Source organism: Aythya fuligula, chromosome 3 (assembly GCF_009819795.1).
Source record: "Aythya fuligula isolate bAytFul2 chromosome 3, bAytFul2.pri, whole genome shotgun sequence".
Classification (NCBI taxonomy): domain Eukaryota; kingdom Metazoa; phylum Chordata; class Aves; order Anseriformes; family Anatidae; genus Aythya; species Aythya fuligula.
The window spans coordinates 55,150,133-55,177,808 of NC_045561.1; the positions used below are offsets into that span (position 1 = coordinate 55,150,133).

The window sequence follows — 27,676 nt, forward strand, 5'->3', positions numbered from 1 at the left end:
TGTATACCTACCCAGCTCTTCATCTTGGTTGTCACTAATAAACCAGTGTGGGCCAGTGCTCTGTAACATGCATTTCTGCCTGTTTGCAAATATGAGTGAAGATCAATCTACTTTTTAGGGGATCGCATACTGTGATCAGTCAGTACAGCAAATCTTGATGCTCGGGTGGTTCTAGATAGATTTTCCAGTCCTCTTTCCCAATGCTTTGTTCCTTGTATGTTCCTTTAAAAATGTGGCTGCTTCCTTACAAGTACAGGACTGGAGGCAGCCTTCAGATAGACTGAGCCCTGTACTCGTAGGCATTATGAAGTATAATCTCCTTCAGCAGTTTTTTTTGTTTCTATCTTAGGAACAGTCAGGTCTTTTGCCTTCACTGCATGGAAGGTGGACTCATACCAGCACTCTCAATAGCACTAGAAAAGCAGTGTGACTTAAAGGGGGAAAAAAGGCCAGCAATTGCACAGGTTGTGTAATATTCGATGTGCTCAGTGGAATTACAGTGCATCAAATCCTGTGCACCCTGCAAAGATGCTTAGTTCACTGCCAGTTTCAGAAATGCTAGCACCGGATAAAGGAGCTGAGCTCTCCTCGTGTGGCAAATCACGTTGGGATCGAGTACTTCCCATGAAGCATTATCCACTCTTTACTGCTGCAGCAGTCCATGTACCAGCAGATCTCCATAGCGTATGTTGCTAAGGGAAGAGCAGTGCTGAAGAAGACTTGTATTGTTAGCGTGTGCCTGCTCTCCAGTAAAATGGATGGAGGATCCGAGGTGGAAAAAAATTACTCACTACAGTGCCTCTACTTTTTTTCTGTAATAACATCTTCCTAAATTTGATAATTGCTTTAGCTATTTATTCATTTATTTTCTCTAGATGTTTGTCCCTTGCCTCTGTAGCAATTATAGATGGCATATTTTAAGAACTGCAGAGGTAAGATTTCAGTAATGAATATTATATAGCATTCTAGATTAAGGGCTTCTGCTCTTGGAATATTGATTGCTGTAATATTTTCAGCTACCTCCTCCAAAAACTCCAGTGAAATTAGGAATAAGAAAAGCTTTCAGAATACCATAAATTTTAGCAAAGTCTAGTATTGTGCTATAAAATATGGCACATATTTTATGTATTATGTAATTATGATATTATGTAATTAATTTAAATCACCAAACCTGGCTTCTATTGGGAAAAAGAAACATTAACTACAAATGATATGTTTGCCACCTCAAAATTGAGATTACTCAAAAGTTTTGGTCTAACACTTTAATAAATACTATCATTACTAGCTAGATGATGATCTTTCTCTGACAGTGTCTTTCTAAGAAACTTGATAATCTTCCAGGCCAGTGACTGATCAGATTTTATTTTGTTATTTGAAGTCATGGACCAAAAAGTTTTAGAATAAAATAAAAATGGAATTTTAAAGGATAATTAAGTAATCTTAAAAATAAATGCCTGCTGCTTTTAAATCATGATAAAACAGGTGTTTCCTTTGCCATATGACAAGGCCTTTTCCAAACAGAGTGTCTGTGAAAGCAAGAAGTAACTGTGGTTCATAAACTGTTCATGTTTGCTCAACATTTTTTGTTGAGAATTGTTATCAATTATTTTTGTTTTGATTACTTTGTTATACTGGAAATGAATGTATGTTAGTTACCAATGTTTTTCACTTTAATTTTATGCATAAACGAGTTTTTAATGTTGTAAGGAACAAATCTTGGGCCAGCTGAGATGACTAGAGAGAATGTAACTGGGAGAAGGCTGAAAGGAAGCTAGACTAAAATCATGAAGGTAGTTACTAAACCTAGTTACTAAACCCAGGTACCATCAAGTTACACTTCTAATCCATTGCAATTTACCAGATGACTTCCAAGGACCGAGATTTCACCAGCTGTGGTCTTACTGACCATGGATAGAAATGACCATGGTGTGCAGGTCCTGACCGCGGTGCAGGGAGGGTGCTGATACCCTAACCCAGAGGGTGGCTGGGTTTTCCCTAGAGATTGTCAGAATTTTTACAAGAAAAGTGTTTGGTTGAAAATGAACATTAACCAAAATAGAAGCTTTAAATAAATAAGTAAATATACATATATATGTGTCATTTGGAAAGAAAAATTCAAAAGCATGTAGTTTTTGGTGATTTTTCCAAGTTCCGTACCTTTATAAAAAAAGTCATAATAATCCTTTAACATTTGCTATACATGTATAAAAAGTGCAGGAAACAATTTGCACGCAGAAATTTCAGAACAGGAAAATACTATATCTCAAATTTTCCAAGATTAAACCTTTCACATTTATTCAAGTTTTTCATTTCCCAACCTAAAGCTCACATTCTTTTCACATTGTAAATGCTCTAAACTTCAAGGTACAGCTTTATATTCAGCTATTTCCTTCGAAGATTTCTACTAGAGGAGTCTTCTTTATTAGAATAATTTTAATGGCTTGTATTTTATGTGACATTAGATAACTTTGTCTGAAACAGCAGCAGCAAAAAGGAATATCCATTGGTAAGAAGTTGTGCTGCCACCTTTCTGTGATCTCTTCTTAAGGCGTGTTCATTCAGAAGGGTGTTTTTGGAGATGAATGGTTTCACTGCTGAGTTGGTGGACACTAGCAGAGCTTGGCAATTAGTCCCATACACGGTGGAAAGTGGTGCCAAGCTGAGTGACGGAGGAGAATTAATGTCCATCAGACTGCAAATATCTCAATATTACCAGAAGGGATGGAGATGAAAGGATAGTTGTAGCCGAGCTTCCTTTTTTCTTGTATGCATGTGTGAATAAAAGATGTTAAGGATGCGGTTCTGAGCATTAGCCTGGTGGGATTCAATGGGAGACAAGGAACAAATACCTTCAGAGTGGCTTTATCAGGGAAGCGCTCTCAAAATGGGAATCCACGCCCCCCGTCAGCATGAGGGGAATGTGATAGCCCAGCGTATTTGTATCTTGGCTTCTTTGGTCTCTGCTGGGGTTTTGCTTGCCATTAACAAGCTTGGACTCCTCTAGGAAAAAAAAAAAATATTTAAAGCAGAAACTGGAACAGTTTGTAAAATTGTGTGTGTCTGCTGTTTCACCTAGTGAATTACACCTGCTTTCTTACAAATTGTCTACGTGCTTTGGAATAATGGTAGTTTCTTTGTAGTATATACCTTTCTTTGGTAAATAGCCATGTACCTTTAGAGAATCAAAAGCAGCAAAAGATAAAAGGTGAATTGTAACTGGTCAACCAAATTTATGTCTGAGGTTGATGCAGATACTTAAACATCTGCCTTCATTCTTCTTTAGAATATGCAGTCAGTTCTTTGGGAGATTTTCTAGCATCTTTAACATTAACTAAGTTTAATTCCTGAAATTCAAGCTGACAATTAAAACAGAGCTATAAATGATGCTAAATGTTCCACTTTTCAATAAATTTTACACTACTAAGCACTGTCTAAAAAGGAGCTCAAAGAAAATGCAAGACCTTGATTCAAAAGCTCCTTGAACTTCATGGCAAGAATCCTATTTGGTATGATATATTGGCCTTTACACTGTACTTAAATGAGTGTATTGGGCTTGGAGTTATTTGGTATTTTATTTATGGGAGATCGTCTTCTGCATGAGATACCAATTTAGAAGCTGATTAATGTCTGTAATACAAAATTTTTGTAGAGTAGAACAAGCACAATTGGTAATTTTATAGGTAATTAAAAATAAATAAATACATAAATAGCCAGTATGCAAGGGCAGTGCAGACCACATGGCCCACAGACAACTTTCTTTGGAATGCCAACATTTCTTTTCTTTCATTACAAGATAAAAACAGTTTATTCCTTGAGTACCTGTGGGAAGATGCTGAATGGGAAGCAGAGAACCATAAAGGTAGCAGAAGTGAAGATGGGGCCCCTGTGACTTGAAGCTGTTAGTGGAAGTAACGATATCTTTGCGTTATGGGCTAGCAGTAAATTCTTCTTTCTGGAGGGCTAGTTCAAGCTTATACGTTTACGTGCTCTGGCAATGGAGCATGTTTTCATACGTTTTATTTTCTAACCAACATAAAAGCCAAAAGTTGTCATAATACTTAGGGCAGACCTTCTTCCTTTCTTAGTCTCTGCTTCAGTATGTTGAGTGCCTCAAATGAAATTGGAAATACCCAAAGCAGCTGTAGAGTCTGCACCTGGAGTCAGGTGTTAAATGTAAATGATGAAAACAGCTTTAAAATGACCTCATAAAATGGTAGCATTTGCTCTGCGTTTTAAGAAGTTGAATTTTCAAATTGCAAAATGACTTCCTTATGAGCATATTATCAGAAGGCATATAAAATCAATGCCTCATTTTCATTTGTAATTATAAAGTGCTAAGATTATTACTCTTAAAGCCAGGGGCTTATTGGTGTTTTGACCTTTGTAGCTCACCAGACACAGGTTTTGGAAGTTACTAATTGGGAAGGAGGGGGCAGAGCTTTGGTAATATTATTTACGTTCAAACGTGTCCTTGGATGTTTTATCAAATTGAGGGAAAATACAGGTAGAACAGCATTTGATTCAAAACTTACCTTCTAGCTTTGAGAAGATTCCTATTTGAAATAGAAAAGATGAAAATCACATCAAGGTAATTCCTGTCACTTTGCCCATAATTCATACCATTAAGTCAGCTGGTTTGTCTAATCTGTAAAATCATATGCTTGTCTCAAATCTTTGTTAGATAAAACAGGGCAATTTTGAGGCAGATAGCGGTACCTTTGATGGTGTTCATCAAAAAGCATAATGTTATTTGAACTAGTTTTATCTTTTGTTCCTAAATCCTCTAGCAATTTATTTTGTTTGATCTATGAAATGTCCAGTGTGGAGACCGTCTAATCATTAAAGGTCTGATTTTCAGTGGTATTAACGGCCTTCAATTCTGTGTAGAGTCATTGTTAGCCTTGGCTACTGCCAACCTTCAAAAGCCAGGTTTTTCAGAGTTATCCTGATGTCACGTATGGGGTTTTCTTCACTTTGCTAATGCCGTTAGGCAATAGTGGCAAGTGCAATTATGTAGTTCTCATGTTTTGTCTCAGGATGGATGAAATGATGGCTGTGTGCATATAAGTTACGAGAAACAGAAAAGAAAAATTGAAAAATTCGTGCTGTTCTTGTTTAGACAGAAGAGCTAGAGTGAATCCTCAACCAAAATACAGATGCTTATATTACTATGCTGGAATATTTTATTTACTGCTCTTCCAAAAATGAACAAATTTTTTTTTTAAAAAAAAAGAAAGAAAAAAAAAGCAAGTATGATATAATCCATATAGTGTTACAACATAATTCACCCAACCAGAGGCAGGACTAGCACGTTGGCATTGGGTTCTACTTAGTTCAAGTAAAGCAAAGCATTTTTCTGCAGCATCTCAAATGGGATTCTTCCTAGCTGCATAGCAACAGAGGGTGTAGTTTGTCACATCCACTTCTTCCTATAATCTTTATGTATGCATGAAGAAACAGTTTTCTTCTAGCCTTTTAATCGTGCGAGGGTTGATCCTTCAGGACCGGAGGGCTGCACAGATTTGCATGTTTTGCGGTTGTGACCCATAGCACTCAGCAAATAAGTGTAGCGCTCCTTAAATAAATCTAAGAACATCTTTTTTTTTCAGTTGTCAAGTTTTGGTTTCAGGCAGGCATATTTATATCCTAATTCTGAAAACTGCTGTTTTCATTGTGAAGTCTGGTGGATCTGTGTACGCGGAGTTCATTTTAGGACTGGAACATTTCGGAGCATCATTGCTTCCCAGTAAGCATCAGAATATATTTCAGGAAAGTCTTCTCTTTCTGTCTCTTTTAAGTGATTAATTATCTATTTAGATTTATGAAAAAGCATCATTAGATCTGGGTGCCCATTAAGTAGTTGAAATAACACTCTACTGATTGAGAATTTCGTATTTGTTTTCTCTGTTTGTATATGCTACATCTCTGTAACGTAACTGGCAGAGAAGCTCATTGTGTATGAATGTGAGCATCCCAGCCATATCAGAATGTTTTTGAAATAGAACTAATTTGGAAAAAAGGCTCTAAGAAAAAGTCATTAACAGAAGGTAAATGGTTTTACAACTAATTTCTGCTTCAGGCACTAGGATGATGTGTTTTTTTCAGTTCTGTACTGAGGCCGTGAGAGATACTGTATTTGTTAAATTGATATTAATTATAAATGAGAGAGCAATTTGGCAGGTTTGGACTTGATTAGGTTCTCCAGAAAAGCTCAGATAGTTCTAATGCACAGAGTAGAGAGCCTAAAACTGCTTTGTATTCCTTCTGCACTGAGAAGCGAAGCAATTTCTCTATGAAATTTCTGTATTTTAACAAGCAGGGACTCTAGAAAATTTTTTCATGTCACTGGTGACACGAATATTCAAATTTGATCTTCTGTCAGAGCACGTAACTTCATTTGCAGAGTTGAGACATGGAGATTGTAATGAGGGAAATCATGATGAGGAAAATTTGAACGTGGTTTGGGTACGGGGCCTTCGGTTTGCCGTTTCTGTAATGAAATGCTACATTCCAGCATAGTGTGTGTTTTTCTTAAAAGCATGTGATGTCTTCCAAAAAGGCCTGATTGGGGAGAGAGCCTGTGTTCACTGACAGTCATGACAAAATGATTCCAGCTGTTCTTGAGAGACGCCTACTGCTGTGCTGAAAATTACTGTTTTGTACATCTTCTTCGGAATTTAAATGCAATGTTGTTTATTTTGCAGTATTGTTTAACTGCTTCTTGTAAAATAGCTGTTAGCACTCTACACAGTTTTGGTAATGCTGTTTTTGTTTGTAATCTTTTAAGGTTGTGCTGGTTAGATGGAACGAACCATTTCAGAAATTAGCAACCTGTGATGCAGACGGAGGAATATTCGTTTGGATACAGTACGAAGGCAGATGGTCTGTGGAGCTTGTGAATGATCGTGGGGCACAGGTTGGTATGCGTGTTTTCTCTTCAGTCCAAAGTGATCAAGTCCTGAGAGACAAAATGAAGAGGACAATGAGTAGTACTTTATACCGTTTGAAATGTGCAGGAGAAAACGAAACATTTATTTATTGAAAGGAGTATGCAAGAAGTGTCAAAGACACTTTGCAAGGACAGTTGCTTTGTCTGATAGCCATGAAATCAGAACTGCTACTGGGCTAAAGAGTTGTCCTGCCTATCTCTGTGCAGTGCCACCTTTTATCAAAACAATGAAAAATTACTCCATGGCTAATACATCTATTTTCTTATCTTTGATATATTAAGGTAAGCGACTTTACATGGAGCCATGATGGGACTCAAGCCCTTATCTCCTACAGAGATGGATTTGTGCTGGTTGGTTCAGTCAGTGGACAAAGACACTGGTCTTCAGAAATAAACTTGGAAAGTCAGATCACATGTGGCATATGGACTCCAGACGACCAACAGGTAATGGAACTTTTAGAGGCTGTTAATAATATCGCAGTGGTATGCTGTAGAATACACCTCTGAAGAAGTCATTAAATAAAATGCCCACTTTTTAAGAACTGTTTCTGTCAAAACTGGTGCTCCCACACATAGTGGAAAATTAAATCCATCCTGTTGCTCTCATTAGTCAAATATACTAATGTACCAAGTTGCCTATCATCAGTTTTCACCCTGGATCACATGGAGTCTTATTCAAAGTCAGTTGTTTGAGATGGGAATCTATAATTGTATCCCTAATTCATTGATGCAGCTCTTGCGATAATACGCATTTGAGCAGAGATACAGCATAGACTAGTAAACATCTGAGCAGCTGCTTCAGTATAGAGCTGCCCAGTTTGCACTTGCAGCAAAAACAGTTCAACTGACATACAGGGGTGCCTTCTCATGAGCAAAGGGATCAAACTGATTGTGTCAGAGGGACCTGTCAGCCTTATGCAAAACACATCATTTTTAAAAAGGCCATTTTTTAACCGTTGAGCCCAAAACTTGCTGAGCTTTGAAAAAGACAGTTTAAAAAACCTTCTTTACTGCTTTTCTAATAAAGCATATCATGTTGGTCACTTCACCATTTATAGTGGGGCTTGAGCTAGCCTGTTGGTTTCATTTGCAGAATTTGCAATGGTCCTTTGCCATTCAGCTGTTGACCTTTGTGGAATGGTCTGCCCTTCCACATACTTGCTATCGTTATGGTTAATGTGTGGAAAATATAGTACTGAAAGAAATGATGGGAGTAGAATAGTGCAAAGAGAATTTGCATTATGATCAAGACTGGATTATTTTCCTTTCTTCATTTTACACCTTCAAGTCAACATACTAGTTCAGGACTCAAGGTACACTGACTTTAATTCAGAATACTACAAATCCATACATGATATGTGCAGGGTTATTTTGAGAATTGCTAGTGGAGTACAGTAGCAATAATAATACACATTTCTGCGGCTGCATCTAATAATTTCAGAGTGCTCTGCAAAGAATAATGAATTAATTATTACAACACTGCTCTTTAAAGCCAGGGTGCCTAACTGCCTCTTTTTGAATCTGGGGAGATTTGAGTCTTGGCAATAAATAATTTACTCAAGATCAAGAGGAAAAGACAAGCAGCAGAAGTAGGAGAGAAACTAACATCTAATAGCTCTCAGTCCTATGTTTTAAATATGAGGCTACCCCATTTGTATGATTCTCGGTTGTAGTTCACTGCTGTATTTGGAAATATCATCACTTGAGCGCTTAATTTGGGGTGACTGACTGCCTTTTAATTCAAATTAGCCAATATGTTTGTACTTTCTAAACTGGATGCTCCATAAGTGCTTATTCCATAAAACAAACACTTGTTCAGCGTCCAGATAAGCACATGTGAACATAATGGCCAATTCCAGCTGTGTGAAAATCACTTGCTTGATTTAGGAGATTGTGTTGTTGACAAACTCACTGTAATAGAAACCAAAACCAGCCACAGGTTTGGTGTTAATCTCTACAGTTCTCCAAACTATGGGGTTTGCATGTTAACTGATGATGAATCCTTGTGCAGTTCTCCAGAGTTGGTGAAGAGATCTTCTAATATGTATTTAGATGTATTTGTCTCCAGAGACACCAAGAAATAAAATTCACTGAGGTTCTTAGGAGAGACTATGCTCTGTTCATACTGAAAATTGAAATTTCGGGGAAAAAGACTTTGCATTTATTACACACAAATAAGCTCATACAGAAATGGATGCACTTACTAACTTATCTCCTTATCTAATTTCTCTCCCGATTTGTCTGTGCAAATGAGATTAAGAATGTTATAGTCTAGTGTAGCTTCAGCATCTTCCCTGTTGCCTAATGTAATTGATTGCTCTGTACAGTGAGTGAAAGGTAAATGTGAAAATTTAAGTTTATATTTTCGTCATATTATTTTTGTCACCCCTCTGGCACCATGAAAATTACTACTGAAAGTAATTCTGAAAAACTACATTGCATAGCACCTTAACCTCTAACACAATTAACTTGGAAAGCTAAATTTCCAAGGGAAATGTACTGTTCAGTATTATTTTTTTAATTGTCTTCATAAAAATGCACTCAATATAGACTGTTCTTTCACCTCATTCTTTAGTTCTCTCAACTTTCCCCCTCAGTCATCTGCAGTGTGCATTCTCCTCTTTGCTTCCAGTCTCATTTTCTGTCTTTTCTCCCATCTGTCTGACACCAGTAGTCTATCACTGACTGCTCTAGCTGCTCTCTGGCAGTTCTGCAAGAAGAGAATTTCCTACAACTATCTTTCTGGTGGAGGAGAAGAATGGTTGGAGCTATAGTATTGCTAACCATCTTCTTGTTTTGACATAAAGGTGAGTTAGCAATACTTTTATGTCAAATATGGCAAATAGAGAGTCAAACTTTTAAGTGCGTATGTGATGATAGTGGAGTGTATTTTGTCCTTGCTGTGCTCTGATACAGGCATGTGTGTGAGGCCTCCAGGGTAGTGGCTGATGCCACCTGTGGTTGAAACTCCATACTTAACGCTTCCCAAAGTCCTTCTGAGTCCCAAAGTCCTTTCTCTTTGTGTGTTGGGTACAAACTTACTATGAGTCAGGGGAGACCTGGTACAATCTGGTTGACTGCAACACTTTCTTTCTCGGCATCCTGTGTCAACAGATGATCTTGTGAAGGTCACTGGCAGATTTTTGCTGTAGTTCACACCTAGGTCTTGAGTCTGGACACTGAGCTGTGGGATTCTGTAGCTAGTTCTAAACAGAGACCTTTTAATTGCAATTCTGCATGTTAATTGAAGAGGACTAGAATTTATTTTTTTTATTTTCTTTGTATTTCTGCAGTCCTGCCAGAGTGGAGGGCTTTAGCAGTTTCCTGTTCCTGTATACTCTATATCCAGAGCACACTTATGGCCAAGGCACACAGCCCCATTGTACCAGCAGGAAGCAAATACACGCAATATGAAAACTTCACAGGACTGGGTCCTTCATATCTTGAGCAGAATGACACTTGTGTTACACTTGGATGGATGGGATCACTCTGGATTGTGACCTTCCTTTCTCTTTTTTTTTTTTTTGGAATTGATTTTCCAAGGGCTACCGGAGGCTACAGAGCCTGCTTCCTCAGGGTGATATAGAGTGGAAATTCAGAGACTTACCAGGATTCTCTTTGACCAAGATATGTCAGACAATGAATACATGTGAACTTTCTTCTGTTTGCTTTGAAAATAAACGTACAAGCAGTTTACCAATGTGATTTGCATCCTGCCTGGCACGATGTTAACTGTTGTATATGGTCCCACTGCAGTACAAAGTACATTAATACTAAGGATGTATGAATAAAGGCCCCTGGTTTGAACCTGTTCTGAGTCTAATCATGCAGAATATTGATCTCAGTGGAAGAGAAAACAGGCACAGCATTAGGAAAAGATACTGTGCACACTGTAAGGTCTTCTGAGAAATTGGAAGAAAAACTATGAGACCAATTGCAGATAAAATTGTTTTGTCTGAAAATGCAGGGTGCAGGAGGTCTGTGTTTTTTGTTTTAATCTTCCATGGCTCGCAGTAGCTGTGCAGGAAGGCAGTTTCTATGCTGTTAGTCACTCCTGCTCCCGGCGCTCGCCGGCCCTACTCCCATGGCAACCACAGAAACTTCAGCATTTTTCCTGACAGGCACGGAGCTGAGGCAGGTTTCAGCGCTTTCCTTCTGCCGTGAGCACCCTGTGCTTCAGGGCAGAGCCCTGCACCCAGAGAGGACCTCACGTTAAGGAGGGGAACCAGCAGTGCAGTCCAGAAGGACTCCCCCCAGCTGAGGCAGATCTGTTTCCCCAAGGTGATTCCCACCTTGACAACTGAACTCGCCTTTGCCTGGTCCGTCTAGCCTCATAGGGGCTGGGCTGAGGCAGCCTCAGCAAGGTGAATGTAGATTGCTGCTGACCTTCATGAGGCATCAGTTTTCATAGTCATAAGCTGATAATGTGACATTTAGTCATGTCAGTATTTTCCCCAAGTCATCACAGCATTAGCAAATCTCAGGCCTGGAGGTACAAGAAAATTAACAAGGAGCACTGTCAAATGGCTACAGTAGCACCAGGCTTTCAATGAGTTTGCCTGTCTGGTTCCATGGTTTTGGTGTGGTTTTAGTCCTGGGAGGAATAACTAATCAAACCATGGCCATTTGAGTACCGTCTGCTTTTGGATCCCCCCATTTTTATCCATGGTCCATGACTTGCAGTGCTACAGCCTTTTCAGGGAAATAGTTATTCAAAACAAGTCCTACACTAGAAGTAGGAATAGTAGCCGTACCTAGCTTCCAGAACATGGCTTAAAAATAAGGAATTTTTAAGTGTTTGAAAATGTTGCATCCATTTGTGCCAAGATGCCATCCTCCCACCTGTGCTTTCTTTTGCTTGATGCTCTGGAATGAGGAGTGTGTGCTTCCATTCCCCCTACCATTTTGATTTTAATCAGATGCTGTAGCTCAAATCTCATTCAGGCAGTCACTGCTATTGCAGGAGTCACACTGATCGAGTATAACTATGCTCAGACATCTACCTGTGTGGAAACAAGATCTTGAAGACAGCCTTCTAATGAGTTGACAGAATGATGAAAGAGGCAAACAGGCAACTGGGGCGGTATAGGAAAGGGACATACTCACCTTAATCATTATGAGTAGTGGAAGGTTTCGAAGGGCAAAATGAAAATAAATGGTAAAATTTGAAAGTATAAGCAATGATTTTGGTCTTTATTAGAATGTTTCTTGTTCCTACCAAGAATCTTTGTAGGTTCAGATAAAGGAGCCTATAAAATGCCTCTATTTTTATTTCTTAACATGTAGAAATACATCTTTTCCCTCATTAATTTTGAGTGCAGTGACTATCAAGTGACCCTATATATGTATTTACAATGATTAGAGCTGCTCAAAATTGTAGGGTAAGCTACAATTGTTGAGGAAAAATTGAAAGATTTATTTTCATTTATGGGTGAGTTACACAAATTATTGGGAAAAAATGGCTAGAGGCTTTATATAGCATTGAAGAAGTGTCATTAATTAACTAGGTGGTTTGTTCAAGCCACAAGGACTTAAGGCAATGGTTAAATCATATAAAGATCTTAACATTGCATGCTCCATAATTGAGAAGTACTGTTAAAATGCAATAAAAGGACAGAGAGAAGAGACTTCTTTTAAGATAAATCTGTTATAAAAACACATAGATAAACAAAACCCAACACAACTTAACTGTCTTGATATTTTGGACTATTTTTAGAAGCATTTCAGGCCTTCATGGCAGACTTAATATTAAAATTAATTCATTGTACCCTTTTATAGTCTTTTTTTTTTTTTACAGTTAGAATGTTTAAATGTTTTTTTGCATAGACTTTAGTGTTCTTTAAGGCCAGGTTCATGGGGCTTCGAGCAACCTGGACTAGTGGGTGGCGTCCCTGCCCATGTCGGGGTTGGAACTGGATGGTCTTTAAGGTCTCTTCCAGCCCAAACCATTCTGTGGTTCTATGATTCTTGATTTATATATTTATACATGCTGCAAGCCAGTAACGCTGGTTTTGTTCTTTGCTTGGTGACTTGATTTTTATGATGCCACGTAATAGTGACAGACAGTTTTTATGTGAAAAAAGTAATGTGAATTTTAAGTGCTATTTAGCCTTTCTTTCTCCCATCTCTTTTTATTATATTGTTTTAAAGCTTCATTATGCAGCTATTTCTGAAATAATGGATTGCTTTTCTGGTGTCTATATATAGTTTCATTAGCGTTGTCTTTTCTCACTTTTCTGTCTCAAGTAGCTGTTTGTGCATCATTCTGCTGAGAATGCGGCTTTCAGAATGAAGGACTGGAAAGAGTTAAATAGCTTGGTGCTCTGTGTCTCTTTTCAGTTTTGCTCTCCTTTTCTCACCAGCAATGAGCAGCTTTACTGCAGATTTTAGTACTCAGCTGAGGACTTTATAGGCTTTGCCTTGCGTTTTGGGGAGGACAAAGAGTAAATATGCTCTCTCTGGAGCTTCTAGGGTTCATTTGCGGCTTCAGGAGCCATCGCATCTCTCTGTGGGTTTATTCCAGACAAGTTTTTTTTTCTGCCAGAAACCCTGGCCAATAATGCACAATTATTGAGCAGATAGTTGAAGGAGCAGAGCAACAAGGTGATGCTTCAATGTGTTTTGTTCTTCCCACTAGCTTCATCTGTGCCTTGCCTAATCTTTCCCTTGATGCTCCTCATCCTGTCTGTAGTGGCAAGGCACTGAGAGAGCTGGCGAGATGGAGCTATTTGTTCTCGTCACGAGGGCTGTAAGATGGGGCTGTTTACGTGCTGACGGCATCCTGGCTCATGTTTTCACATTGCTGCTGCAATGTTTCATGTCAACATTGTATCAGATGAGTCTTGCAAAGATTTTTTTCCCTTAATGACTCTGTCTGAAAAGAAGAATACGAATGTTTTAATGTTTTCGCTCCTCGTTGCAGTCTCCTGTAGACAGGGTAAAGGGATTTAATGTTTGTTTCTGCAAAAAGCAAATGGATTTCTGCATCCTCTTGGATGCACAATGTACAAGGATGTGCAGATCACCTTCAACACTCTATTTCCTAACTCTTTACCTTGATCCAGCATGACACTTGGATAGGTCACAATATTCTTATTTTAGATGACCAGAATCTAGGGTTTATTAAGCGATGTCAGAAAGAAAGGATGTTAATGGAAATGACAAACTTGAGATGGAAAAAGAACTGAAGACTCATTGTGCCGTTCAGTTATTGAGTCCACTTAGCATTTTTATACCCAGTACTGTTTCATATTTTTGGACCGTCAGTATTTGAATCAGCAAAATAAAGATGAGTGCAAATAGAGACACTGCCAGCCTTTCTGTGGGAAGTGTCAGGAAGACAGAAATAGTTTCCTTCTCTGCTCACCTTGCTAGTACTTGTATAGAAGGATTTGCTCATGTAGCCTGAAGTCTTCAGTTGTCTGGGACAAGGAACGCTCACTTGAAACTCTGTTTCTGAACAGCATTGCGTTATGCTTCAGCTCTGGGGCAAACAGTAAGAACAAGGACTTGCAGGATACCTGTGCAAAGTAACAGCAAATGCTTATCCTGGTTTTCAGGTAGTTCAGGCAAAAATGACACCTGCTGCAGAAATTATCTTTCTATCTGAGAAGTCATATATAAAGTCAGAATTTTATTTTCCTTTAATTTGTTTGGTCACACTTTTAAGTTGGTCAGGAAAGGGCATGTAAGTAGAAGGTTTTTTTTGTTCTAAACTGTGAATATTTAGAGCATTTATCAGAAACAGTCTGTGTTATTCCATTTCCAAAGCCATTTGACTGAGAATGCTTTGGCCCTAGGAATCATTTGGTTCACCCAGAGCTTTCTGATCTTTATGGTTCAAAATAAATGTAGCTATTGGCATGGTTAATTTAAACCTTGTTAGCAATGTGACTTGATCTGTGATTTTTTTGGGATGTTAGTAACAAGACAGTGAGCCAACATGGGTCCTGAATTTGGGTATGATTTTCATGCCTGTGTGTAGTCTCAATCATGCATGAGGAGAAAGGATTGTAGTGATTGAATATGGAAGAGGACATTTGTGGATTTCTGCAGTAGGTCTTGTCCAGGAAAGCAAGGCCAACTCCTGTAGTAAACAGAAGTCTAAAGGTGGTATTTCTGGTAAGCGATACCACATGGCCTTTCCTCAGATTTGTCAACAAGAGGTAGTGCACCAACGGAAAGCGGAAACAGCATCTCTTTATTACCCAGACCCTTTCCCATCAGGGTGTTATTCTGCGTGGTGCATTCAACTTGTGCTCTTTGCCCTTTGTCCAGGAGCCAGTTTCTTGTTGGCGTTCTGATGTCCAGGGATTGTGAACAGCTGCCTCAGCTGAAAAGGGGTTAATCCTTCCTCCCTTTCCTTGTTTTGGGGAGGACACTCATTCTTGTGCAGTGCATCATTTTGGTAACAGTTTATTACACAACGTATCTCCATGTTGACTCCCTTATACTTGTCTTCACCCATCCTACATATTTCCTGCCCATGCTGTGTTACCCTTCTCTGCCAACACCCAAGACCTAGAAGGAGAAAGCAGAATTTGGGGCACTTGCTTCCATTAGCATATAGCTTGACCCTGGAGCTTCTTGATTCTGTATTATGAAAGTCAAAACAGCAAGAACATTGTTTCTAAAATACTTTGTGTTGCATTTTTACTGGTCCAGAGTGCAATTCTTGTTGCTAAGTAATATGTTCAATTAGGAGAAAAGAAAAAAAAAAAAAGCAACACCACACACACAGAATCCCAGCAAAAATTCTGACTTCTAAAACTCGGAAGGTGATTTTAACTTCAGCAGACAACATATCTTTTAGGAAATAGCTAAACCCTGGCTTGGGAACAGTACAGGAGACTGCCAAGTGTATGTGAGCACTCTGGGTATCAGTTGACTCATTTGCCTGATTGAGTGGTTGTTGGTAAAACTAATTACATTTTCCCACCTACCAGTACCAAATAGTTCTTTTTGTTGCTATGTATAATTTGATATATACGAAGAATACGTTCTTCATAGGCATGTGTGCATTTTCCTGGCAGAGTTTAGTGAGAATACAGAAAACCACATTGCTCAAAGAGCGTTCCAACATACTTCTGGTGTGGGTCCAGGCCTGGAGTCCTCTCCATGTTAAAAGCTACAGAAGATGTTCTGGAGAAGATGTTCCAGCTGCTGGTTTTAGTTCATTTAGCATGCTACTTTGAATGCAATTTGAAACCTAACACAGGTTAAAAAAAATAAAACAGCAACTCTTTTCCTTGTCTAGAGTAAACTGAGGCATATTGTAAATTTAGTAAACATTATAAAGAAGGTTTGCTCCTTCTACTGAAAAATCTGTTATAGGATACTTTCTAAAAAATGTCTTGAGTCAAGAAAGAATATAGAAGTGCGTGTGCCAGTAAATATTCGAGTCAGAATCAGTGTGGGTATAATTACAGGGGCATATAATAATCATTTCTGTAATTTGCCAGATTGCCTCAAATAACATTATCTTCACCTGCACAATTGCTTCCATCCTCACATGTCCAGAGCAGTTGTATAATTTGAGATCCTGCTTTTGAGAAACTACTGGTGTTTCTGACTTCTGAAACGAAGTGTGAAGCTGTATCTCATTTATAGTCATTCAACTATGTTAGACAATTTTAGAGAGAAATAAAGCCAGTGTGGTTTGAATCCCCAGGTTTTAGAGTTTCAATCTGTATTAAACAGATTTGTCACCAGAATCTCCAGTGTATTTACTTTGTCTTCTCATTTGAGGGCTCTGTAATAGTTATCTAAACCCTATGGAATTTGTAAGGGAGAGAAAGAACAAGCCTGAAAGTAGGTAACTAAACCAGCACTGTTTCTGAAAGTTTTAACAGTCTCAAATGGGAATTTCAGTGCTCTGTATATGTGCAGTTAGCTGGATGATCTCATGGTGTATTGTCCACGAGCAGGCTGGCAATTCCTCATTTCTGAAGGAAACAGAAAACTCTTGTCATTTTTTTTAGACATAAAGGCAGTCAGAAAAAAAAGCTAGTGCTTTTTGCCCCCCAAGTTTTTTGTGTGAATTTGTGGTGATGTCTCTTTCAGTGTCAGTTCAAGAAATCATTTTACAGCAGTTGAATTTTTAATGGAAATAAAAAGTATTCAGCAGAAAAGCAGCTGTCTCCCTCTGTTTGGTTCTCACTCTTTCTGCATTGTGAGGTAAAAAGAAGTAAAGGCAGAGATATCACACTAAGAAAAAAAACAACACAAGGTTTTTACTTTTTTATGTATCCTACGAGGCTGCTAATGCGTTGTCTCATGCTTTCTGATGGAGAAGAAATAAACAAGAAGAGCACAAAGAACGCAAAACGCTAATACTGCGACTAAACGGACTGCAAAATGTCTTAACTCAACCTTTGCAAGACTGGCAGGCTTTTTTGTTTGGCTAGTACGAGGGAATGAAAACATTTAAAGACAATCGTTTTCCACATATTTCCCATGCTACTAAGCGTATCTGCATAAATAGAAGTTTGATCCATCATTTTTTATATTAATCAGTTTATAATTCAGTTAATCTTGAATCAGCAAAATGGATTTAACTATTAGTACGATGGCATTGTGGTGATGACTGTAAAGCTTGTTCCTAGCATGAATATGAATGTTTGGCCAGATGGCTAAATTAAAGGAAACAGAACTAATTCAGCTTTCTTGAACTGCTCAGCGTCTTCTGGCACTGCAAACGCACACAGTTGACGTTATTAGCATTTTTGCAGAACCTAATTTCTGAAGTTCAGTGCTGACTTTATCCTTCTGGGGGTACAGGAGTCTAAAGGAAATGCGTAAAGACAAGTCTTAAATGTTGAAAGATGAATGGCAGCGAGACAAACATCTGGCAAGGTGGCTGCAAATTCAGAGGTACACAGGATAAACAGTTAGTGGCAGCATTGGTGCTACCTGGTACAATGGTAACAAGGTTTCAGCAGATGTGGGGCCAAAAAGAAAAAGAACCATAAAGGCAGAAAGTAAAACAAAATGCTGAAAAAGCAAGGTTTGCAAAATGTGTGGTAGAAGAGGAATCCTTCACAGTTTGGAAATGCAACTGTGGAGAATGCTTGAAACCAGTAAGTCAGAGCAGGTAAAGAACCATGAGAGAAATTGGAGGCCTCCAACTAGAGTTTGTGGAAAAAAATATGTAGAAAAAGTTCATAAAAGACAAATTTAGACGTAATATTGATAAGAACAGTAGCACTGTGAGATCATCCACAATTTCCTTAGTCACAAGATGCTGATGAGATTTGTGCTCTGGACTACTATTTCACTGCTAAGAAACTTATAACAGTCTGAGGAAATTAAAAAGGGGTCCTGGGACAGGTTATTTTGAAATTCATCAAGTCCCACTATCCAACCAGTGCATGCAAATGCAAGTTGTCAATGCAACTTGCACTGGCTTCTAAATTAAACTTGTAAGTGTAATTGGGACCTGTCTGTCTCTTATTCTTAGTGGGATCCCACTTGAATTAGTACCTGCAGTCAGAGACCATAAGAGTGTATCAGAATGGATAACGAGTACAAAACTGTTGCAGTACTGTTGCATTAGTCAATGCTGTGGTGTTGCTTGAAATATTCTGTGTAGGGTAAGTCACTGTCTCTTAAAAGGAAAATGGAGAAAATTGAAAGAAGAACTAGAAGAGTCAGGAGTTGAGAAATGCAAAGCATCTTTTGCTCATTCCTTTCCAAACCAAGTCACTTGACTAGTGCCCTCAGATACAGACCAACAAGGAAGTCCTGTATCTCTAAAAATTTTGATTTTAAAATAACCAAATAATACTAGGATATATTCATTTTCAATGTTGTTTTAATTAGCTGAGTCTGTGAAGTTTTTTGCTTCCCTCAGTTGTTGAATGTACATTCTTTTTAAAAAGTAATTATTTTTTTTATTTTTTGTTTGTTTGCTTGTTTTTAATCCTGATCCATCATTAAGTAAAGCAGATGTTCTTTTTCTGGCCATGTAGTGTCACGGTACTGGACTCTCTCTTTCAAAAAGTGCTATCCTGACTTCAGCGTGAACTTTAATCGGTCATTGCCCTGATACTAAAGGAAGGCACGTGTTCCAAAAATGTATTGACCAGATTTTCTGGGAGTTTTGTTTGACTAGCAACATTTGAAACCTTCAGTGTTATTACTAAATATCATGATGGCAGCATCTTATTTTATCAATATCCTTCTGCAGCACTATTGACTATTCAGTTTGTACAACTGAAACGTTAGATTGGAAGTAATTCTGTCTTTTATCTCTTGATATCAAGTTATCAAATACGTTAATTTGTATCAAATACAAGTTATCAAATATGGGATTGGATTATCCTCAGTAACTACAAAAGTCAAAGTGACTGTAGTTCCAGAAAGCTTCTTTGGCAATGAGGACAGGCTATGATGTAGGAATGAGCAGCAGCTAGATTTTCTGCAGATAGAACTCAATACAGCTTCATTTAATGATTGATTAAATCACAATAATTCAATTATTGTGATTTATAGACTTTTCTCAGCTGCTGTGTATGATCAGCTATGGCAAGATGGTGGGATCTCCCCCAGTCCTACTGTAATGATTTATTAAAATGAACATAAAGCTTGAGCATTCTTACTGTTGATGAGGTCATTTTATGGACATTAAACCAAATTAAATGACAACAAAATATTTTTTGTGCTAAAATAACATCATTTTTAGTAAATTCTAGTTGTGTTATGAAGTAGAGGGCCTCCTGAGCTGGACCTTCAGTGCACCAAATCTTTGGCTTCGGTGCTACAGCTCCATACATTTCAGTGCTGCCAAACCATTTATACCAACACTGTATCTGATCCAGGTGCATTGCAGCATCACAACAGATCTTATGGGAATAGCAGCAGTTGAGCACAACAGAGACATGCACAGCAAAGTCACCAAACAGGCTGGAGTTGCTCCTCTTGGGCTGAATTATTTAGCTTCTTGGCTGTTCTAATATTCATCTCTTCATAAAAAAATAACTTCAGAATGGAATAGCCCATCTTTTGATTACCATGTCTTTTAGGAATTGGTGCATTTTAGGCTGCAAACCGAAGACTTTTTGAAATATTGGGCCTTTAAGGGGATTGCAGTATTGAATGTTAATTCCATGGGTAATGGTTTCAAAACTGATGAAACCCCTCTTTATTTACCAAGACTAGCTTATGAAACTCATCACAGGTCACCTCACAGGCTAAGAGGTCACTAGATTTCAGAGAAGGGTGTTTTTCAGATATTCAGATTTTTTATAATAAATAGAAATCAACACGGGCATGGGTTTCATGAGGAACCCAGACACCTGTGTCTCTGGACTTAACCCAGCTTTCAGCTGTCGGTATGCTTAGAAAACGTCATATGAATTATCCCAGTGCTGTCTGTCAGTTTTCCCTTCAAAGCATACAGCGTCAGGGCACCATTGGAGACTGCTCTAGAAATTGTACCTCTTTTGTTTCCTGCATCCATATGACCTTTAATCAGCCACAGCTTCACTACAGTACAGGACTCATTATGTCTGATACGTTTTGCAAGGAAATAACTGTATTTGTGTTGTGTAACTGAGTCACACTTTAAATGTATATGTGATTTAAGGTGTTTTATTATCAGATTTTGTATTATTCATCAAACGCAATTCTGCAAGTGGTAATACATGTAATAACAGTTGAAATAATGAACAGTATGAAAGGAGGGGAGATGAGAAAAATAGAAGAACAGAACAAAGGGCCAAAGAACCATTTCATAATAAGTACTTGGAATATTTTTTTTAATTACTATTATTATTGTTTAGTTTGTGTATTTGAGAGTTAACAAACCAGTATGACTTGTTCATTACCTTTTTCCATCATTCCCTCAGACTTCATAGATCTGTAAATACCTGAAAAATATGAATGTAGGCAGCTAAAATACAGCCATTTAATTTTTCCATTGAATCTTTCAAGTATACCCTGTGGCTTGACCTTTTCTTCTGAAGGTCAAGAGAGCTTTATTCATCTGACATACGTAGCTTGAGTATGGCATTTATAGCCTGGGTAATGTTATGGATGATAACACCATTAGACATTTATACAGCTTCAGCAGGAGTTCAGCCAGCAGAGCTATCAGCCTGATAAATGCTTTCATCAAAAAGGTTGTATTGCTACAATAACCTGAAAACTTAAAGCTGCTCCTTGAAACCTATAGCCTGGCTGAAGAGATAAGAAGTACCCTCTGACATTTCTAAGTTGCTAAAGAGCTATCTTACATGTAGGTCCCAGTGCAAGAATTAAGATGCCCACATGCAGCTGTTCTGATCTGAGTTAGAAACTAATGTATGAGTTCATAACTTTAAATGAATTGGGGGCAGTGCTACTCAAAAGAAGTAGCTTTAGACTGAGATTAGACTAAACTTTGGGTAATGACTCCCAACATTTTATTCCTACCCAATTAGAAAGCGTTTCTACAGAATTTTAGGAGAAAGAAACCTTATACTGATGTTTTTGGAAACAACAGAAAGTCTTGCCTCCTGTATCTAGCTATTTTGCACTTCTAAAAACTCATAGGAGACTGCTAAAAAGCTAGTCTATAGGCTTGGTTAAAAGTGGTGTAAGAATCTAGCAATGACAACATGTAGGATCTGGGCTTTGTAGAGTTTATTTTGTAGAGAGTTTTCAGTGTAGATAGTGAAAGTGGTTATATGCTGATTATGGATGAAAAAGCAGTTGAACAGCTGAAAATAGATGGTATGATGCAAATGGAAGAAGAGTAGAGTAGAGCTTGAGTTCTCACATATGTTCGATCTTACATGGGCACAGTCAACATGGGGTCATGAAGGGAAAGTCCTATCTGTGAGATAAACAGGTTCATGTTACTCTGGGTGATGAACTGGCTTGGTGGTAGAGCTCAGCGGGTCATAGTGAATGGGGCTACATCTGGCTGGTGACTGGTTGCTTGTGGTGCACAGAGCAAGAGGGCTTGCAGAAGGATCTAGATACACTGGAGCACTGGGCAGTTATCAGAGGCATGAAATTCAGCTAGGGCAGAGGAGGTTCAGACTGGATAAAAAGGAAAATTTCCTTACAGTGAGGGTTGTCAAACACTGGCACAGGCTACCTAGCGGGGTTGATGCCCCATGACTGTCAGTCCTTAAGAGGCATTTGAATGATGCCCTCAATAATCTGCTTTAACTTTTGGTTATCCCTGGAGTGATCAGGTAGTTGGACTTGATGGCCTTTGTAGGTCCTTTCCAAGTGAATTATTCTAATTATAATTCTAATTTACTTTTATAGCTAAGAGTAGAAGTCTGAGGCTCATAACAAACTTCACCTGCTGTTTCAACCCAGCAGCTATTTAACATAAAGATATTCATATCATGTAGTGATTACAGTTAAGGAAGCCAGTTGTTTTTTTTTCAGCCTGGTTTTTTTTTTTTTTTGGTTGTGTGTGTTCATGTGAAATGACTCAATTGATTTCCTTAAGGTGTTAATAACTTCACTGGAGTTCCTCTTATTGAATCCCTCCTCTGGTTTGCAACTTTGTGTTTCTTGATCACCACCTGTAGAAAAATACGTAGTATTGCTTATTCTTGTCCGAGACCTTTGAAGCCAGACTTCCTTTCTGAAATTTCCAAAAGAGCAACAATGACAGTTGCTTTCTATGTAAGTATAGATAGGGGAAAATTATCCTGTATTTCTCATAGCGTTACGAGGTAAAGGTTACCCAGTGAAATTACCAGTTAGCAGGCTTTAAACAAAGAAGAGGTTGTATTTTTTATCTGAAGCTACATGAGTATGCAGGGAAGGTGCTTGCTCGGTACATCCTGCTCTTTTATTCTTCTCCAAATACTTGATCACTGTTAGAGATAAGATATAAGGCTAGATGAATTTTTGATCTGGGTATGCAATTGTTAGAATCTTAAATCCACACATCCCTTCACAGAGAAATGATAAAACCTGTGCGTCAGATATTTTCTTTCCAGTGCATAGACAATTTGCCCTTCAGTTTGTACACTTTAACATGGCAACAGAGAAATCAAGTTATGTGAAAGGGTGACTGTAAAACCAAAATACATAGTAGACTGAAGAGCAGGTATAAGATTTGACCTTCCTTTTAACTTCCTTTTAAATGCTGGCTAGTTTTCAAATTGATGAGTGCCTTTAATTTTCATTTAAAACTTATTTGCCGTGAATTCTGTGGTAGCAGCAACAGCCTTGGCTAATGCATTTATCATTTGGTGGATTTATTAATCCTAATTTCCTGATGTTTCTCTAAAATTCATCAAATATACAGGATCTTAACTTGTTCAAAACCTCAAGACAGAAAACGTTCATAAAGGATAAATTGTAGGTTCCCGTCAGTCTGACTTCAATCAGCACACATTGCCTACAGAGCAGTTTAAGGGCATGAAAAAAAACACCTTGCCTTATCCATTTTGTATTTGAAATGGTGGGTGGAAGCTCTTCTTCACTCTTCCTGAACATGTAACATATTGCCTTCCTCCTAGGCTGTAATAATCTACTTCCAGTTGAGTGATCATACTGTCTTTGCCTCTGTTTTTGGAAGACATTTCTCCCACCTTCTTTCTTCTCATCAATCGAATAACCTGTCCTCCTCTATTCAGCTTTCTGTTTCTCAAGAGCTGTTTGAAATCTCTGCTAGGATTTCCTTTTGTCGGATGTGTCTTTTGATTTTGTTAGAACCGAAGCATACCATAATTTCTGCCACTGATTTTAGAAATTTCTGTATAATCCAAGAATACTTTAGAGTCTGTGATAGCCCTTCTACCAGCTTGCTTTACTGGTAGTAATGGCCAAGTTCAAATAAAGTGTAATGGCTCATATTAAAGTAAACAAAATCAATCCCACTGTGAGACATTACTTGCTCACAGATTTTAGGAGTTTACCTCTTAGGTCCTGTCACTTTTTGTTCCTCTGTCAACTTCTCTTGCAAGAAACATCAAATAGGCCTGCATGTTTTCTTTTGAGGTATGTAATAAAATAAACAATTATGGCAGTTTGTAGATTCTCATCGCTCACTACCCTTTGCACAGGTACTAACTGGACACAAATTTTCTCCCATGTCAGCTGTCTCTGAGTCAGCGGAAGCTGCTTTTAATGCCTACGCACAAGAGATGCGAAGTCCAATGACTTCTGGCTTTTCCCAATCCAAGCAAATTAGATTTTGCTGCTTAGTCTTCATTCATGTACATCTTTGATGGGTTGCAGTGTCCTATTATGGCACCAGTTCAAACCCGTGACTGCTGTGGTTTTAATTTATTTCCAGAATAGCAGGTTAATTGCAAGATGCATTCAAAGGAGGGTCCGGTCACTGACCTCTGATGGGGCTGGGGGCTGTTGTGTTATTTTCAGGTTCTGTTTGGCACCGCTGATGGTCAGGTTATCGTCATGGACTGCCATGGCCGAATGCTGGCCCACGTGCTCCTTCACGAGTCAGATGGCATCCTTAGCATGTCCTGGAACTACCCCAGCTTCCTGGTGGAGGACAGCAGCGAGAGCGACACAGACTCCGATGACTATTCCCCACCGCAAGGTAGGATTATTTGCACATCTTTCTGCTTTGGCTTTGCTGGTGGTCATGAAGACATCTTGAACACCAGGGAGAAGTCACGTTGTACTGTAACAGCAGGATGGCCATGGTTTTAAGCTGGCAGAAGTGGAAAGACAGTGCATTCCTGTTGAGGTACAGTCAGGGATGGAGCAGAATAGTGGTATGAGAGAGTGGGTTCATCCCCAGCTCTGCCAGTAACCCTGCTGTATGACTTGCTGTGAGTCATACCTCATCTGTGCTGCTTTGCCTCCAATTGTGCAAATGAGGTAACAGCACAGAACTCTAAGTTTTTATTGAGGGCAAGTGAAAAACACTAGATAAGGGCACATCAGGTGTCACTGATAAGCAGACATGATATATTTCAATGGTTCATATGTATGGAGGTAGTCAGAGGACAGTCACAAAACTGAATGCATTATTATATCAATTTGTGTGCAAAGACACCCATATTAGACACGGCAGAAGGTGCTACATCTTTATAGGAATCCTGTGAAGCAGAGTTTATACTCATAATTATAGTCCCATTCTTGATAGTCATGCCATAAAGCACTCAATAAATCTCAGAGAAGAATGGAAATAAAAGTATTTCCTTCAACTACATGTGATAGAAAGAGGATAACTTGAGCTATCTGCAGTTACTAATTCCCATACCTCAGAGCACATTGCCAGTTTGGCAGTCAGTAAGAAATCCTTCATGACCCCTAAGTATAAAACTCATTGTGTGACATGTTTTGATTTTAAATTATTTGGAAATCATAAATAGCAAAGACCTAGCAGGCCACTGGGTGTACATGGTTTGTGGGGTAGGATATGTCATTACTCCTTTCATCCCGGTCCTTCTCAGTCCAAGTAATAGTAATAATGCTTTTTGTAAATGCTGTTGATTATTCTGTAAGATGTAAGTAAGCTGTGTCTGTGTTCCAGTATATGATGTCTGAACTAAATTAAGGGCTATTATATCAGTGATTGTACTGAATCATGGAAAATTTGAATACGTAATGGCTATGAATGATTCTGAATGTGCATCTCACATCTGAACCACTGAATTGAGAACTCTTGCAGTTTTAGGTCTAATTTGGGTTCAATCCAAAAATGTATCTTTTCCAGAATCACCTGTGTGTATGTCAATATAATAAACATACGTATTTAATAAATACTGATAGAGTCTGATCATCTGAAGAAAATGTAACATCTTTTGGCCTGAGGTTTGTTTTGGCTTTCATGTCTCACTTCTGGTGAGATTTGTTACCTTAGAATAAAAGAAACAAACTTCCAGATCTCCTAGCAAGCTTCTAATGCAAGACAAGGAACAACATTAAATCGTCTTTTTATTGTTTTTTTAAAATCCAGTTGGGGGATGGTGAAGTTGCAGAGTACACAGATGAGAACTTAAATGATCCAAATGTGCTAGCTTTTTCTGAGTCAGTCAGGGGGTGGGTGTACTCGTTAGAAGCCTACAAGTCTACTTTTAATGATTACCCAAACATGATGTGTTTTCTTTAGAGCAGATGCAGAATAAACCTCTCAAAGGTGACAAGCCTTTGACTCACACAGAAGTGTAGGAAGGACTGCAAGTTTGATGTTTTTTTCTTACCAAACTATATACACACACGGAGCTGCTAATTACTAGATACCATTCTCTGAAGTGGTTTTTGATCATCTCTTTTGCAAGTTCAGGAAGCAATATTACTTTTAAGTGTCTGTGCTATTTTTGATGACTGAAAAGGTGCTGGTCAGGCCTTGTGAGCACTTTATCAGGGGCCAGCAGCATCTCCTGTCAAAGTTTGTCAAAAAAAAAATGAGTTAAATAGTGAATGCTGCAGATGGTGATACTGGTCATTAAGTATTTGAACAAATGAATTTTGGTGAATGCTGAAAAGTAAGCTCAGAGGAGCAGAGACTTTATAGAAATAGTTTGGAAAGTGAAGTTTTCCATTTGAGCTCATCTCCACCTTTGAGCACATTGGATCCTGTTGTGAAGGATGGCATGCAATTTTTTATGCTGCTGCCTAGCTCTTAACATTTAAAATACAGTAATTTGTGAAAGGTCAGTATGTTCTCTTAGAAGCTCTTACAAATTCTCTAGTGACTCCAGGAGTCCCCAGCACTTGCCCAAGCAGAAAATTTGTGTAACAAGTAGCTTTTAGAGTGATTACACTGTTTATTATGCTGTCTTTCAACTTTGGGTCCAAGGAAACCTTCCAAAGCACCAGCTTTCAATTTGGGAAGCTCACAATGAAAAAATACAGAAAACCACCTTTATGCAGCGTAACAGAAGATCCATAAATCCCTTTGGATTTACTGTAGTGAAAATGCAAAAAGAAAAAAATGTTGGGCTTTCACAAAAACAGACAAACTGACTAGCTGCACCTGCTTTGCTGTTGCTTACAGACATTACAGAAATAAGCAGGTAGAGTTTGAGGCTTGGAACCATTCCTGATGAGGACAAGCTTAATTACAGTGTCTCTCAACGTGGATGTAATTACTTCGGTGGTTCACTTTTCGCTCACTCCTGAGCCTTGTTTTTGCAGATGGTCCAGCCGCATATCCAGTCCCGGTGCAGAACACCAAGCCACTACTGACCGTCAGCTTCACATCTGGAGACATCAGTTTAATGAACAATTACGATGACCTCTCTCCTACTATCATCCGCTCAGGGTTGAAAGGTACAAAAGGCAGACATCTCACCCCCTTCTATTCTCTGTTTTACTTGCACTTTTAATTATGTGTGTATAGGTTATGTTTTTCTGTTCATCTCTCAACCCAGGAGCTCTTATCACCCAGAGCTCAGCTGCTGGTGTTGCCGTTATCAGCACTGACACCTGCTGGTGAAAGAGCAGTGCTTGGTTAATAGATCTTTTTGTATTTGGAAAAATGTTTAAATTTTTGAGATTTTGTTTTTATGGGAGCTTTCTAGAGCAAATTGATCTGTTTGTCTTTTTTCAGCCGATTGTGCTATTAAGTTAACGCTTGCTTGTGTGAATGGTCCTCTTATATAACACTTTGTTTATATTTTTAATTCACAATGTCTCTTCCCATGCTTTTAGTAACCAGGTATGAATCACAATACTCTTTTGAATGTCTTACAAATTTTGGAAACTTCCTGAAATTATCGATTACAAAGAGGCAAGTTATGCTGAAAGAAGGAAAATTCCACTGATTATTACTATAACATCTTGCTAAGTGATGTG

General features: G+C 38.5%; 1 protein-coding gene across 2 annotated transcripts in view; it reads left to right on the forward strand.

Annotated features, from left to right (window-relative positions):
- Window positions 1–27,676, forward strand: part of TULP4 (TUB like protein 4) — a 147,016-nt gene that overhangs the window by 89,869 nt on the left and 29,471 nt on the right. For both annotated transcript variants that reach the window (XM_032184291.1, XM_032184292.1), the window contains exons 3-6: window positions 6,788–6,916; window positions 7,232–7,393; window positions 24,287–24,467; window positions 27,017–27,151. In XM_032184291.1, coding sequence (XP_032040182.1) covers window positions 6,788–6,916; window positions 7,232–7,393; window positions 24,287–24,467; window positions 27,017–27,151 — 607 coding nt within the window. The remainder of the gene's footprint in view (window positions 1–6,787; window positions 6,917–7,231; window positions 7,394–24,286; window positions 24,468–27,016; window positions 27,152–27,676) is intronic.